Consider the following 14,050-nt stretch of genomic DNA (forward strand, 5'->3'; position numbering starts at 1 on the left):
CCTTCCTTCACCATTTTTACCCCTCTTTTACCCTCTTTTAACCTCCCCACTCTTTCCCTCTGGTAATCACCATACTGTAGTCATGATTTTTTAAAAATGTATTTTTATTTATTACAGAGAGGAAGGGAGAGGAAGAGAGAGATAGAAACATCAATGATGAAAGAGAATCACTGATCAGCTGCCTTCTGCATGCCCCCCTACTGGGGATGGAGCCTGCAACCTGGACATGCGCCCTGACCAGGAATCAAACCATGACTTCCTGGTTCACAGGTCAGGGTTCAACCACTGAGCCATGCCAGCTGGGTTGTAGTCATGATTTTTAAAATTTTAATTTGAAACTCTTTATAGGTGCTTCAATACATTTTCTCCATTCCATAGAACCAGAGCTTCTACTCGGGTTAAGAGCATGGTTGCTGTTGAAGACAAGATCCTGCAGTCTTTCAGTTTCACCCTTGAGTTAGAAGAGCTTGTCTCAGATCAATAGGAGGCCAAGAATGGTGGGTACCATGACCATGAGCCACATTGGAATCCAAGCTACTCCAGAGGATCGGGCTGAAAAGGCAAGAAAACCCCAAATACTTAGGTGTATGATTATTGCATTGGAAAAAAGTGGCGGTGTGGACATTGTTGTGGGAGCAGGAAAGTGTATTTCCTCCCTGAATCCAGTATCATTGTGCCTGAGATATCCTCACCCCAGACTGGCTCAGTCTCCCCAGATTAAAATATAAAGAGTGCAGAAACCCATTAACAATTACTGGCTCAGCTGAGTCCTGTGCTTGCATGTCTGTGGGCCTGGGAAAGAATCACTTTAGCATTGCGTAAGGCAGAGCTCCAGGTATAGACAGATCATCATTTAATGCTATGCACAGATGACCTTAGGAAACGAAGGACTACTTCCTGTTTCTCCACCTCATTAATCATTTGTACCAACTAGAAGGAAAAAAAATCGGGAATGGAGAGACAGGGAGAGAAGGGAATTAAAACAGAGGAGAGGAGACTGCCAGGAGGAGAAGGAAGGAAGTACAAAATAATAAGGGAAAGACAATGAGTGATAAAATAGGGAAGGGAGATGCTTTTCTAGGATAATTTGGGCAGCTAAAAAGTGACAAGATAGGTTTAACCCTTCCAAAAAATTTATGTATTATTGTTTCCATCCTTGCTGCAAATGAGCAGTCACCCTCTTTTTAATAAAGGACGGAGACTGTGTGTCTTCCTTTTCCTGAATCTCAGGATAAGGTGTTGATGTAAAGGTGGTGCTGGAGCTGCCCAGTCCACTTGCGGTCTCAAGGTCAGACACCAAACTTCACATTGAGCTTGAGGTGACAGAAAAGCAGCAAATACAAAGAGACTAGAAGAGATATGACCATTTAGTTGGGAAGAATAAAGAAGAACATATAGTTTCCATAATCCACCTGTAGCAGCAGAGATAGAGAAATCAGCACACATAGGGGGAAAGTAGACTGGGTCCCAGAAGACCATGAAAGAGCAATGTCCTTGGGGCGCCATGGTCCCTGATGACTGGGCATGGCAGGGATCTCAGGTAAATGTTGGCAGCACAGGGATGAGTTATTTTAGAAGGATATGTACCCAGGGTTCAGGGATGTGATTTCAGGGGTGTAGAGAGTAAGAGAGACCTGAATGCTGGTGATAGCAATCCATGTTTATTAAGCAATCCCCCAAACTCCTAGTGTTTCTCAATTTGAAAAGACTTTGCCTAATTTAGCTACCATTCACTGAAGACTTGTCAGGCACTGTGCTAGGTCATTTATATTGTCTCATTCAATCCTTATAACAACATGAAATAAGGACTATTATTTTGTCTATTATTTAAGAGGAACATGACTTAGAGAAGCTAAGTAATTTGCTTAGTTAGTAAGTGATATTCCCAGAATCAATTCCCAGGTGTCTGACTCCAAAACCCATAGACTTGCTACCCAATCTTAGCTCCCCACTATGGGTTCTGTGTAGGCTTATTGAGATTCAGGAGTGATGCTCAGGTGAGTGAGTGGATTCTCCCAGGAGCTGGAGGAATCTTAAACACAAAACTCAGAATTTGTCTGCCTAAATTCACCAAGAACACAGCTGGGGAGAGCAGAGAGTCTCTACCTTAGGAAAAGGCTCTCACTCCTGTTCACTATTTGTTCTCCGTCATGCTCATCTCTTTGGCCCTTCTTCTGTTGTTGATTTAGACTATCCACCGGAATCCCCTCATTGCGCCTGCTCAACAATGTGTGGCCTATTCTCCCACTTGCTCTGTTCTCTCTGGTCTCCCTGATTTCTCAGATTGTCCTACAGTTACCCTGGCCTCAGATTCCAAGACCATGCATTGTTAGAGCAGGCGAGGAGGTGACATCCTGTGCAACTGTCCTTGCGATAAGGACACTGATCTCCACAAAAGTGAGGTGAGTTCATGGGGGGTGTTAGCAGAGCCGTGAGTAGAACCCGAGTCTCCCAGATGACTTTGGGATTCTCCATCAAATTCTGTGCCAGGAGAATTTGAAAGGGTCCCACACCTTTCTTCACTCAAGAGAAAACTAGTGACCCTGAACCCACCTCAGCTCCCTTCGGAATATTTCTTACCCAGTTTGCAGGGTGGAATGAAGTAGACCGTGTCATTGTTTTGGCTCACAGGATTGCTGGCTTCGCATCTGTAAAACTTGGAGGAGTTCTGAGGTATAACGGTGATATTAAGCACACCACCCTGGAGCCCTTCTGAAATGGGTCCTGAGTCCCCATACCAGGTGTAGTTAACAGACTGATTTCGGGCCGAACATGACAGGATCAGATAACACCTGTTGTTCATTTCCTGTGTCTTCTCGATTGTTATGTCAGGTTTAGGTACAGGATCTGAAAATGAGGACAGTGTTATAAGATGAGACATTGGATTTATGCATTTGTGGGGCATTTATGCTGTGAAGGTTTAGCTAAAGATGTACAAAGGAAGCTAGGAGTGACAAGTGCTGTGGGAATTGGAGTCATAGAGCAGAAGCCCCTCTAGAGGAAACTAGTGAGCAGCTTGGCCCTCTGGGAAGCTTCAGACTTGGAGAGGGTTAGGAGGAGGAGCTATGCACTCAGAAACAAAATGGGTTCATGACAGTCTGTGGACCAGAAAGAACAACAGAGTGTTGGCAGACAGATCTGCTAGGGTCAGGGCTGGTATCCCAACTACTTGAACTGCTCAGGGCCCCTTCCCTAGCAATGGCCCTTAGTTGACACCTTGGTCTGTCTGTCCTTCAAAGACTTTTGGACTCAGATTCAGCAGGAGTCCTGGGGTAAGAGATTCTGCCCTGCACATGGCAAGGCTCTTTTCTGGACTCTGGCAGAGCTACAGAGAAGAACCTCATGTAATCCCCAGCACCTGTCAGCAGCACTGTGTATGTTCACTTTGGTATCTCAGTGTCTAGGGCAGTGCCTGCCACATAGCAGGTATTCTAGAAGTATCTAATGAGTAGATGGATGGAGCAGTTGTAAGATAGAAAGGACAAAACACTAGCTCTGAACTGAGACCAGCCTGGACCCTGTACTTGGCTCTGGTGGAGTGACATTAGGCAAGATAATGGATGCCTTGAATTTCCTCCTCATTTGCAAAATGACATTGTCCCTGGGAAGGGGTTTTCTGCAGACTGTGTTATAAGCATGCTGAAGGTCACATCATCGCCACAGCTATGGTCCCGCTGCCAGACAGGCGAAAACATAATCCCAGGATCTGTCCCTTCCTGTGCTAGGGTCACTTCGCTTGAAGTTCTCTTGGGGTTTTTCACTCTGGTCAAGGGTAAACCATCTGCAGAGTCACATGTCACAGGATTTAAATGTGGCAGAGTCAGAGTTTGCCTGTGGGTTGTAAGCGTGTGGAGGGGCAGAGGGAGCTCTACCAGGCTGGTGTCCTGAACTCTAGACTCATCATCTCTCAGATTGCTCAACTCCCCTGCATGCTTCAGCTGATCAATTTTCATGCAATTCTCCCTCCACTTCCTGTGGTCTAGCTTCATGTCCTGCAGACCTTCCTTATTTCTCATGGTCAGCAGCACAGCCCTGGGCACTTTGTGGGTGGGATTTATTCAATCCACTGGGGTAATCTGGTTCCAAAATGCCCCCTTTGAGCTATCAGAAATTCCTGGGCTGGACTAAAGGACAATTCTTCTTCTAGACACATCCTGAGGGTCTTATCTTCAGGCAGATGGACTGAAGCCAAACTAGATAGTGGATTTTAAAATATTCAGAAATTTTGCAAGCTGGTTGCGAAACCATTAGTAACTTAGAACTGGCTGTGGTGGGAGTATTAACTACGCAAACTGGTAAGTGACACAAATTTGGAGTTGTTTTTTCTAAACACTACTATAAAAGACTTTGAATATTTCCTGTTCTCAGGACCTCCTGAATTGGTAGGCCATGTGACAAGGGAGAAGTGAGCAAGAAGAGGAATCTAGCCTCTTAGAACTGGAACTATCTGGCTGGTAGGATCTAAATATATACAACGTGTTTTATTTTCACTATTTTAGCATTTAAAAATTACCCACTTGGATTTTTATAGCATCCTAAAAGGTAGATGTCGTTATCCTTGTACTATGATGAGGAACTCAAGGCTCTGAGGTGCACACTTCTCCTGGATGTTTGCCCAGACTCTTTTCTCTAACTTCCTACCCCAGAAGGAACCATAGGTTATAAAGAGGGAACTAGTGAGCAGCTTGGCCCTCTGGGAAGCTTCAGACTGGGAGAGGTTTAGGAGGAGGAGCTATGCACTCAGAAACAAAATGGGTTCCTGACAGTCTGTGGACCAGAAAGAGCATCAGAGTGTTGGCAGACAGATCTGGTAGGGTCAGGTTTCTGCTTTATAACCTAACCCTTTTGGCCGTTAATATTTGGATCAGGCACACATACCTGAACCAAGTTGGGTTAATTAGCCTTTTACTTTCTCCCTCTTCTCTTCTTTATTTATCCATTTTATTTTCTCAGAGGGAAAAAGAAGGGAAAGGGTCAGTATGTATATTGGAAATGATAGATTGCAAATGACTAATGCATAGCAAAATCAGCCATCAAATAAGCAGTCCCCAATGATGGGGGTCACCAAAGCCCAAGGAGGCTCAGTCTCCTGCAGACAAAAATGTGGGGGAGGGATCAGGGAGAGAATAAATAAATACATGCTTTCTTGCCCTTGCTCCCCATAAATTTAAGGTTTCACACAAAGCTTTGGTTTCCAGCGGTAAAGATGGAGTTACATTCATCTGTCTCCTAAACAGTCTTGTCGCTACTTTGACATAAGTTTCTTGAACCTGAATAAAATTCCCAAGTGACTTGGATATACATTCATCTCCCCTTTCTTGGTCTCCCAACCCCACTTTCAAAATGGAAGGCCCCATTATTGCTCCTCTCTACTTGAACATTAGAGGTTAAAGTACTCCTGATCCATCTCCATATAGCAATCTAAGTGTTTGGCATTAATCACATATCAAGAAATGGTCTTGACTCAGGAGTTTGGGATCAAGGAATGGAGTATTCTTAGCTTCTTCAAGCTTTTTGCATATATATAACTTAAGAGTTGAGGACCCCAGCCAGTATGGCTCTGAGGTTGAGTGTTGATTTATGAACCAGGAGGTCATGGTTCCATTCCTGGTCAGGGCACATGCCCGGGTTGTGGGCTCAATCCCCAGTGTGGGGTGTGCAGGAGGCAGCCAATCAGTGATTCTCTTCCATCATTGATGTTTCTATATCTTTCTCCCTCTCCCTTCTTTTCTGAAATCAATTAAAAATATATATATTTTTAAAAGATTTGGGGAGACATTAACTGGGGGAGCTATTTTGTGGGGGTGGATAAAAGAGGAGTCAAGTTTTTAGGACAGAAGATCTGGTCCAAAATAGGAAACAGGGGAAGGATAATAAAAGGAGAGGATAGTTTATTCAATAACTATGTTTAAAAAACTGGACAGATACATGCAAAAGAACTGAAATTAGATCACCTACTTACATCATACATAACAATAACCTCAAAATGGATTAAAGACTTAAATGTAAAATTCAAAACCATAAAACTAGAAGAAAACATAGGCAAGATTTCAAATATTTCTCTATCAATATTTTTTTCTGACGTAGCTCCTCAGATGAGGGGAACAACATTAAAAAATTAAAAAGTGGTACTATATCAAACTAAAAAGTTTTTCACAGCAAGGGAAACTATCAACAAAATGACAAGACAACTTACTGAATGGGAGAAGATATTCACCCATGGTACATCTGATAACGGGTAAATATTCAAAATTTCTAAAGAACTCATACAACTCAACACCAGAAAACCAATCCAATTAAAACATGGGCAGAAGATCTAAATAGACATTTTTCCAAAAAGGATACACAGATGACCAATAGACGAATGAAAAGATGCTCAACATCACTAATCATTGGAGAAATACAAATCAAAACCACAATGACATACCACCTCACACCTGTCAGGAAAGCTATCATCAAATATCAACAAGCAACCAGTGTTGGTGAGGACTAGAGTAAAGAGAGCCCTCATGCACTATTGGTAGGAATGCAGACCAATGCAACCACTATAGAAAACAGAATGGAGTTTCCTCAAAAAATTGCAAATGGAACTATGGCCCAGCAATTCCCCTTCTAGATATATATCCAAAGAAACCCAAAACAATGATTTGAAAGAATATATCCACCCCTATGTTTATTGCAGCATTATTTACAATAGCCAAGATATGAAAGCAACCCATGTCTATCAATAGATGAGTGGATAAAAAAGTTGTGGTACATATATGTGATGGAATATTACTCGGCCATAAAGTAGAATGAAATCTTACCATTTGTGACAGCATGGATAGATCTAGAGGGTAGTATGCTCAGGAAATAAATCAGTCAGAGAAAGACAAATACCATATGATATCACATTTGTGGAATCTAAAGAACAAAATAAATGAGCAAATAAAATAGAAACACACTTATAGATATGGAAAACAAACTGACAGAGGCTAGTAGGGAGGGATGTTGGGGATGCGGACAATAGGTGATAGATTAAGAAGTACTAATTGGTAGTTACAACATAGGGAACATAGGTAATAACTATATATGGTGCCAGGTGGCACTTGAATTATCAGAGGGATCGCTTACTAACCTATATGAGTGTCTATCCGCTGGGCCAATACCTGAAATTAACATAAGGAGGTGTTGAATGTAAACTGTAATCAAAAAATAAAATTTAATATCTGGCCAGTTTGGCTCAGTGGATAGAGCGTTGGCCCGTAGACTGGAAGATCCTGGTTTTGATGTCGGTTAAGGGCCTATGCTTGGATTTCGAGCTCCATCCCCAGTAAGGGGTGTGGAGGAGGCAGCCGGTCAGTGATTCTCTCTCTTCATTGATGTTTCTATCTCTCTTTCCCTCTTCCAAATCAATAAAAATATCTTTTAAAAATAAAAAAGTAATAATAAAATAAAGGAAGCTTACTTTGCTTAAGCCCTAACTGGCTTGGCTCAGTGGATAGAGCACCATCCTGCGGACTCAAGGGTTCCCAGGTTCGATTGCGGTCAAGGGCATGTACCTTGGTTGCGGACACATTCCCAGTAGGAGGTGTGCAGGAGGCAGCTGATCGATGATTCTAACTCTCTATCCCTCTCCCTTCCTCTCTGTAAAAAAATCAATAAAATATAATTAAGCTCTGGCCTGTGTTTCTCCGTGGTTAGAACATCAGCCCACACACCGAAGGGTCTTGGGTTAGATTCCCAGTCAAAGGCACATACTTGGATTGGAGGTTTGGTTCCCCCCACACCAACAAGGTGCATGCGGGAGGCAACCAAACAATGTGTTTCTCTCACATTGTTCTCTCTCTCTCTCTCTCTTCTCTCTCTCTCTCTCTCTCTCTCTCTCTCTCTCTCTCTCTCTCTCTCCCTGCCCCTGTATCTGTCTCTCTCTCCTTTTCACTCACTAAAAATCAATGGAAAAAATATCCTGAGGTTAGAATAAATAAGTAAATATTGGAGAAGAAACCTGAAAGTGGCCCTGGCCGGTATTGCTCAATTGATTGAGCATAGTCCCATGCACCAAAGGTCACTGGTTGGATTCCCATTGGAGGCACATGTAGGAGGGAGTCCAATCAATGTTTCTCTCTCACATCAATGTTTTTATCTCTCTCTCTCTGTATATATATAAAAACACAAAAAACAAAACAACAAACAAAACAAAATACCTGAAAGTTTATTTTATTTATTTATTTATTTATTTATTTATTTAAATATATTTTATTGATTTTTTTTTTTACAGAGAAGAAGAGAGAGAGATAGAGAGCTAGAAACGTTGATGAGAGATAAACATCAACCATCTGCCTCTTGCACCCCCCCCACCGGGGATGTGCTTGCAACCAAGGTACATGCCCTTGACCAGAATTGAACCCGGGACCTTTCAGTCCACAGGCTGATGCTCTATCACTGAGCCAAACCGGTTTCGGCTGAAAGTTTAAAAAGTAGAAGAAAAAAAAAAAGTTGAAGTGCATAAGATGGGTCATCCACACAGCTTGTGCAGTTGGCAATCTGGAAAAGTGGGACAAGGAGCAGTTTTCCAAGGGACCAAATAAATAAATAAAATGGTATTGACCCAGAATGGGGATGGGAATGAGCTTAGGAGTAGCTGGTCTGCAACTAGTTTCCCAACCACCCCTTTGCCTATCATCACAACCCATTGCCTGGGACAGTTCTCAGAACCCTATCCCAAGAGTGGGTTATGAAGACAAAGGAAAAACCCTGCCTTGCCTGAGATGCCCTCCCAACTTTGTGAGTTGGGTCTATCAGTCTGGTCTCAAGCTTAATCTGTTTCACTCTGGCACAAGAAATGGTATTATTACATACCCTTCTTTAAAAGGAAAACGACTTCCCTATCCAGGTCACTTTTCAAGCTGGAACTTCTGGGGCTGAAGACTCAGATAGAGCATATAGGGAGGGGTGTCCCACAAAGCCCTCACATGCATTTGGATAGAGAGTGGTTGGAGATCCTTTGTCTCTCCACTCCCTGCCTACCCTCCAAGAGGGAAGAGGGGGAGATGCTGTGGACTCCAGACTGAGATACATAGCAGTGCCAGCTGCTCCCTACCCACCCTGTTTCTACTTTCTTCATCCCACCTGCTCACTGACATTTCCTGATCACAGAAGAATACCCCACGCACACTGTGGGCTCAATGCTGGGCCTCTGGGAACGGATCATTGCTACGGATCTCTTTCTCTTCCTCCTGTAAGTAGGCTGGCTTTCCCTGTGATCTGGGGGCCTGCTGGGCCTTCAGTGGACAGGAGGCCACCATATGGCCAATGCTCTGGCAGAAGTGGCCCATTGTGGGCTGGGGTGGCAGCTTACATTCCTTGGCATGATGGTCTAGACCTCCACAGTTGGAGCACCTGTCCCTTTGACTTGCACTTCTGCACGTTCTGCCCTCTTGGCCTCCTCTCACTCCCAATACAGGATACCCACCCAGAACTGGTGACTCAGTTCCAGGCAGAAGTAAGTTGGTGGACTTTATTATTATTATTATTATTATTATTATTATTATTATTTAATATGTTTTATTGATTTTTTACAGAGAGGAAGACGGTAGAGAGTCAGAAACATCCATGATAGAGAAACACCGATCAGCTGCCTCCTGCACACCCCCTACTGGGGATGTGCCCACAACCAAGGTACATGCCCTTGACCAGAATTGAACCTGGAACCCTTCAGTCCGCAGGCTGAAGCTCTGAGCAAAACCGGTTTTGGCCCTTTTTTATTATTTTTAAAAAATAAATACTTTTAAAGAGAGGAAGGAAGAGAGAAAGCGAAACATTGATTTGAGAGAAGAACATCAACTAGTTGCCTCATATATACACCCAACCCCTAACCTAGGTATGTGCCCCGATGGCCAGATAAAGAGCTTCACTAATAATAATAATAAAAAAAAGCTAAAGGAGTTCATCACCGCCAAACCAGAATTATATGAATTGCTGAAGGGGGTTCTTTCGGAAAAGAAAGTAAATAAAGATAAAAACTATGAACAACAAATACGTAACTATCAACAAGTCAATCTAAAAACCAAGGGAATTAAAAAAAAATCTGATGAACAATATTAACTGGTGAATATAATAGAATCAGATGTATGGAAGGGGAGTGAACTGACGATTCTCGGGGAAAAAGGGAGAGAGGAGTGTGGGAAGAGACTGAACATAAACTGTGCACCTATGGATGAGGACAATGGGGGGTGGGGAAAGGGCAGAAGGTGGGGTGGGAACCTGGTGGAGGGGAGCAATGGAGGGGGGTGGGTAATGAGGAATATTTGTAATAATATGAACAATAAAGATTTATTAAAAAAAAAAAGAAGAAGAAATTTACCTAATATGGGCACAGCAATGTTAAAATATTTCTCCAAGGTCACATAATTAGTAAATGGCCACAGTTTTTAACCCAGGAATGTCTGATTCCAGTAATAATGTCCTGGTCTTTATTCTACATATGCTGGAGCTATGAGGAGAAGTTGTTGGCCCATACATTCAGAAAGGTTAAAAACTCCCTCTCCTTAATATTCTACTCCATCCTTTATCTCTTCTATATTTTTCCTTAGGTCTGATAAAGTCTTTGTTCAAACATATTGCTAAAATGAGCTCAGAACTTATCGCAGGAGAAAATCAAGAGAATAGATAAGTAACCACCTCTATTGTTTTTCTTCCTTTCAAGTCTTAGACTCATTAACATCAGAAGAGGTGTTAAATGTCCCAAGACTATCAATTTGGACTCTGTCAGCCCAGGCTCATTCCCAAATAGAATTGGCTTCAGGAGAAATAAATTAAGCCTGTCCTGAGGTTTTTCTCTCCTCGTCCCAAGAGAGCCCCATGATTACCAGGAAGCCTCCCACTGGTCCATCCAGGGGCCCAGAATGGGGACTGGCCCCTGGGTTCCCCAAACTCACCAAACACTTGCAATGGGAAGCTCCATTCCTCTTCAAACGTAGACGGCAACGTCACCTTCAGGATGTAGGTGCTGCTGTCTTCTTCCTGGACATCATAGATGTGGAGTGTGCCATTTTGAAGATCAAGTGTGACTCTGTCCTTAAACTTAGTTTTGTAGTAGTTAGGAGTAGGCTGGTTGGTCTCCCATTCTAGAATTTTCTGGTTGGTAGTGTAAAACCAGGTGAGACGTAGGTAGTTCTTAGGCAAATTGGAGATTTGAAGACTCACATTGCTGCCAGAGAGCGCGAATTTTTTATCTGCTAATTGACCTGCTAGTGAGACAGTGAGACCCAACTTAGAGAAGGCAGAGATACCTGGGCTTGTAGGTCAGGGAAGAAGGAAGGAATTTCTGCTTACAGCCTGGACCTGAGAGGGCAGGGCGGGGCAAGGATAAACTCCTGACTCCACTGTGGGGCAGGGCAGAGCTATCCTCCATTTTGTGTAACTGGACCCTAGCCCTCACCCAACCAATCAGGGTCAGCCAAAGCAGTGACATCACCACCGGAGTAAAACTCCAGGGCTTGGCGAAATTTGCTCTCTTCCGCCATGCTGTCGGCGTGAGTGGGACAGAGCCCATGCTAGCATGGAAGAGGCTCTTTTGTTTATTGCATCGGACTCAGCTCCCTGGTGGTCCTTGGAGATCATGAAGTCTGGGCATAATAGACCCATGATCAGGAATTCCATGAAAGTTGGAGATTGGGAAGTGGGCTTGACGACAGGAAATGTTGCTTATAATCCATTCAGTTCTGCCTCAGGTGATAAAGATAAAGGACACTGAGGTTGGCTCAGCAGATTTTTCAAAATAAAATAATGACAAATCATCTCCTCTCTGGGCTTGTGTTCCCTAATGGTTCGATTAGTTTCCCAGCAGTAAGTGTGGAGAGAAACAAGGTTTAAAGTGGATGGAAGACATTGGTGGCAAAGCATAATAAAAGCGTGAACACATTTCAGTACCAATATTTTATGCTGCTTTGCTGGCTTTAGTGATACTGGTAGTTTTTGTAAGTTTTTTAAAACTTGTGACACACTGGGATTTCTTTCCTTATTCTAACTAAATTTATTTTTATTCTTATACATACAGTTTTGTTCTTTCTTATATGGGGGAACCCCAAATTGTATAAACCTCAGCTATAAAAACTCAGGTTTGGTTAAGTTGGAGAACAAAAAATGATACCTACAAGTAAAAGGAGGTCTGTTGACTCTTTTTGTAGGTGGGGAGAAGTAAATACTGTACATATATACATTAATTGACTTCAGTCAATGAAGGACTGCATATACACCAGTGGTCCATCTACATATATAGAAGCCAAATATGGACCCTGGGATGGGGTGGGAACCGGGTGGAGGGGTGCAGAGGGAAGTGGAGGGAAAAAGGGACATCTGTAATAATCTGAACAATAAAGATAAATCAATCATCAATCAATCATCCCCTGGAAACTCCCCTAAAATCTCCACCCTTAAAATCCTTAGGATTGAGGACCCAGTACCCTGTCTTCCAAGAAGCACACCCTCACCTTTCCCTTCCCTCTCTCCTACCCCCAGGCATTACCTTCCTCACTCCCAAGCTCCAAGGGCCCTTCCTTTACCTCCATAACATGTTTCCTAAGCCCATTTCTTCTACAAATTATTTTCCTATCTCTGTGATTTTTCTAAATAAATGTTCTCTTATAATTTGAGTCTTGACTCTGAATCCTTTCCTAGCCAGAACTCAAGTACTGTACCAAGGTCGCTGAACACCGTGCAGATCCGGTCTGACCCCACCCTATCTAACACCAGCTCGTTCCCTCCCACTGCTGCCAACACTTCCTTTTATTCAAAATTTGAAAACTACTAGTACTTCACAGAATGCAAACCACGGGACTAAAAGGGGGCCTACTTTCTTTTTTCTTTTTCTTTTTTTTTAAATATATTTTTATTGATTTTGTACAGAGAGGAAGGGAGAGAGATAGAAAGTTAGAAACACCAATGAGAGAGAGTCATCGATCGATCAGCTGCCTTTTGCACACCCCCTACTGGGGATATGCCTGCAACCATTGTACATGCCCTTGACCGGAATCGAACCTGGTACCTTTCGGTCCCCAAGCCGACACTCTATCCCACATGTGTCAAACACAAGGCCCGAGGGCCAAATCCGTCCCGCCAGGCCTTGCAATGTGGCCCGCACCGCGCTGTCATCACTGCACTCCGCTGCGTTCCATCACAATGACAGTTTATGACTGTTCAGTAAACCATTCGGCCCGCAATTTAGGCTGGATTTTAGATTTTGGCCCCTTCTCTGATTGAGTTCGACACCCCTACTGAGTCTATCCACTAAGCCAAACCGGTTTCAGCAGGGGGCCTACTTTCTTATGGTCCCCTGGAGAAAAGAGATAGAACTCAGGTTGAGTCACACCCCACGTCCTCTTTTCCGTCCCACCAGTGCACAGTTATAGGCAGACAATCTGTGGAAAATACCTTGAATCCTGGTCTCCAAGAAGCAATGAGGCAGTAGAAGCTGGAGAATTAGACACCACTTCAACCCTTCGGAGTCCATGCTTCTCTCCAGAGCTTCCGGTATGTGCAGTCTGGGTAGTGTTCAATGTACAGCCTGCGGTTAGAAAAAGAAAAACGACTTCCCTTCACGCTAGCTTATGGGTAAGGGCTTGAAAATAGGAAGTACTATAGGTTTACCTTCTTTACATCTGAGAACACAGTGGCAGTTTTAATTTTAGTTCATCTTTTTGATAGAATGGATTTATAATCTAATTGGAGGCCCAATGCATAACATTTGTGCATAGATAGGGCTCCTGGCGGCTTCCGGCCACCGGCCTGGGCCTCCCCTTGTTCTGCGCTGCCTTTTTGTGGTCCGCGCACGTCACAGAAAGTGGTTGAGCTCCCAGTCGGGTTCCTGGTTGATTGAGCTCCAGCCCCGAGGGGACAATTTGCCTTGTATTAGATAGGATAGATAGAGCAGCTGAATTAATCTGAAAAGTAATCATATTATCTTAAATCTTAGAACACAGATACTCTCGTGAATAGGGGATTAAGTTTTTCTTAAAGTTTCCTTTTCAAGGCCTGTGCAAAGCAATTGAAGTGGTGACTCAGCTGTGAA

The 14,050-nt window shown here is 43.3% G+C and overlaps 1 protein-coding gene across 2 annotated transcripts; it reads right to left on the reverse strand.

Moving 5' to 3' along the window:
• Nucleotides 1-216: 216 nt before the first annotated feature.
• Nucleotides 217-13,534, reverse strand: CD48 (CD48 molecule). Of its 2 annotated transcripts, none has more exons than XM_045582989.1 (4): nucleotides 13,414-13,534; nucleotides 10,920-11,216; nucleotides 2,581-2,847; nucleotides 217-552 (listed from the first exon to the last, which is right to left on the reverse strand). In XM_045582989.1, exons 1-4 carry the CDS (start codon nucleotides 13,490-13,492, stop codon nucleotides 473-475), a joined length of 723 nt encoding a protein of 240 aa, XP_045438945.1. In that variant the 5' UTR covers nucleotides 13,493-13,534; the 3' UTR covers nucleotides 217-472. The 2 variants fall into 2 exon arrangements, with proteins under 2 accessions (XP_045438945.1, XP_036298485.1); XM_036442592.2 differs by having other exon boundaries at nucleotides 10,920-11,228.
• Nucleotides 13,535-14,050: the final 516 nt, after the last annotated feature.

Source organism: Pipistrellus kuhlii, unplaced genomic scaffold (assembly GCF_014108245.1).
Source record: "Pipistrellus kuhlii isolate mPipKuh1 unplaced genomic scaffold, mPipKuh1.p scaffold_m20_p_18, whole genome shotgun sequence".
Classification (NCBI taxonomy): domain Eukaryota; kingdom Metazoa; phylum Chordata; class Mammalia; order Chiroptera; family Vespertilionidae; genus Pipistrellus; species Pipistrellus kuhlii.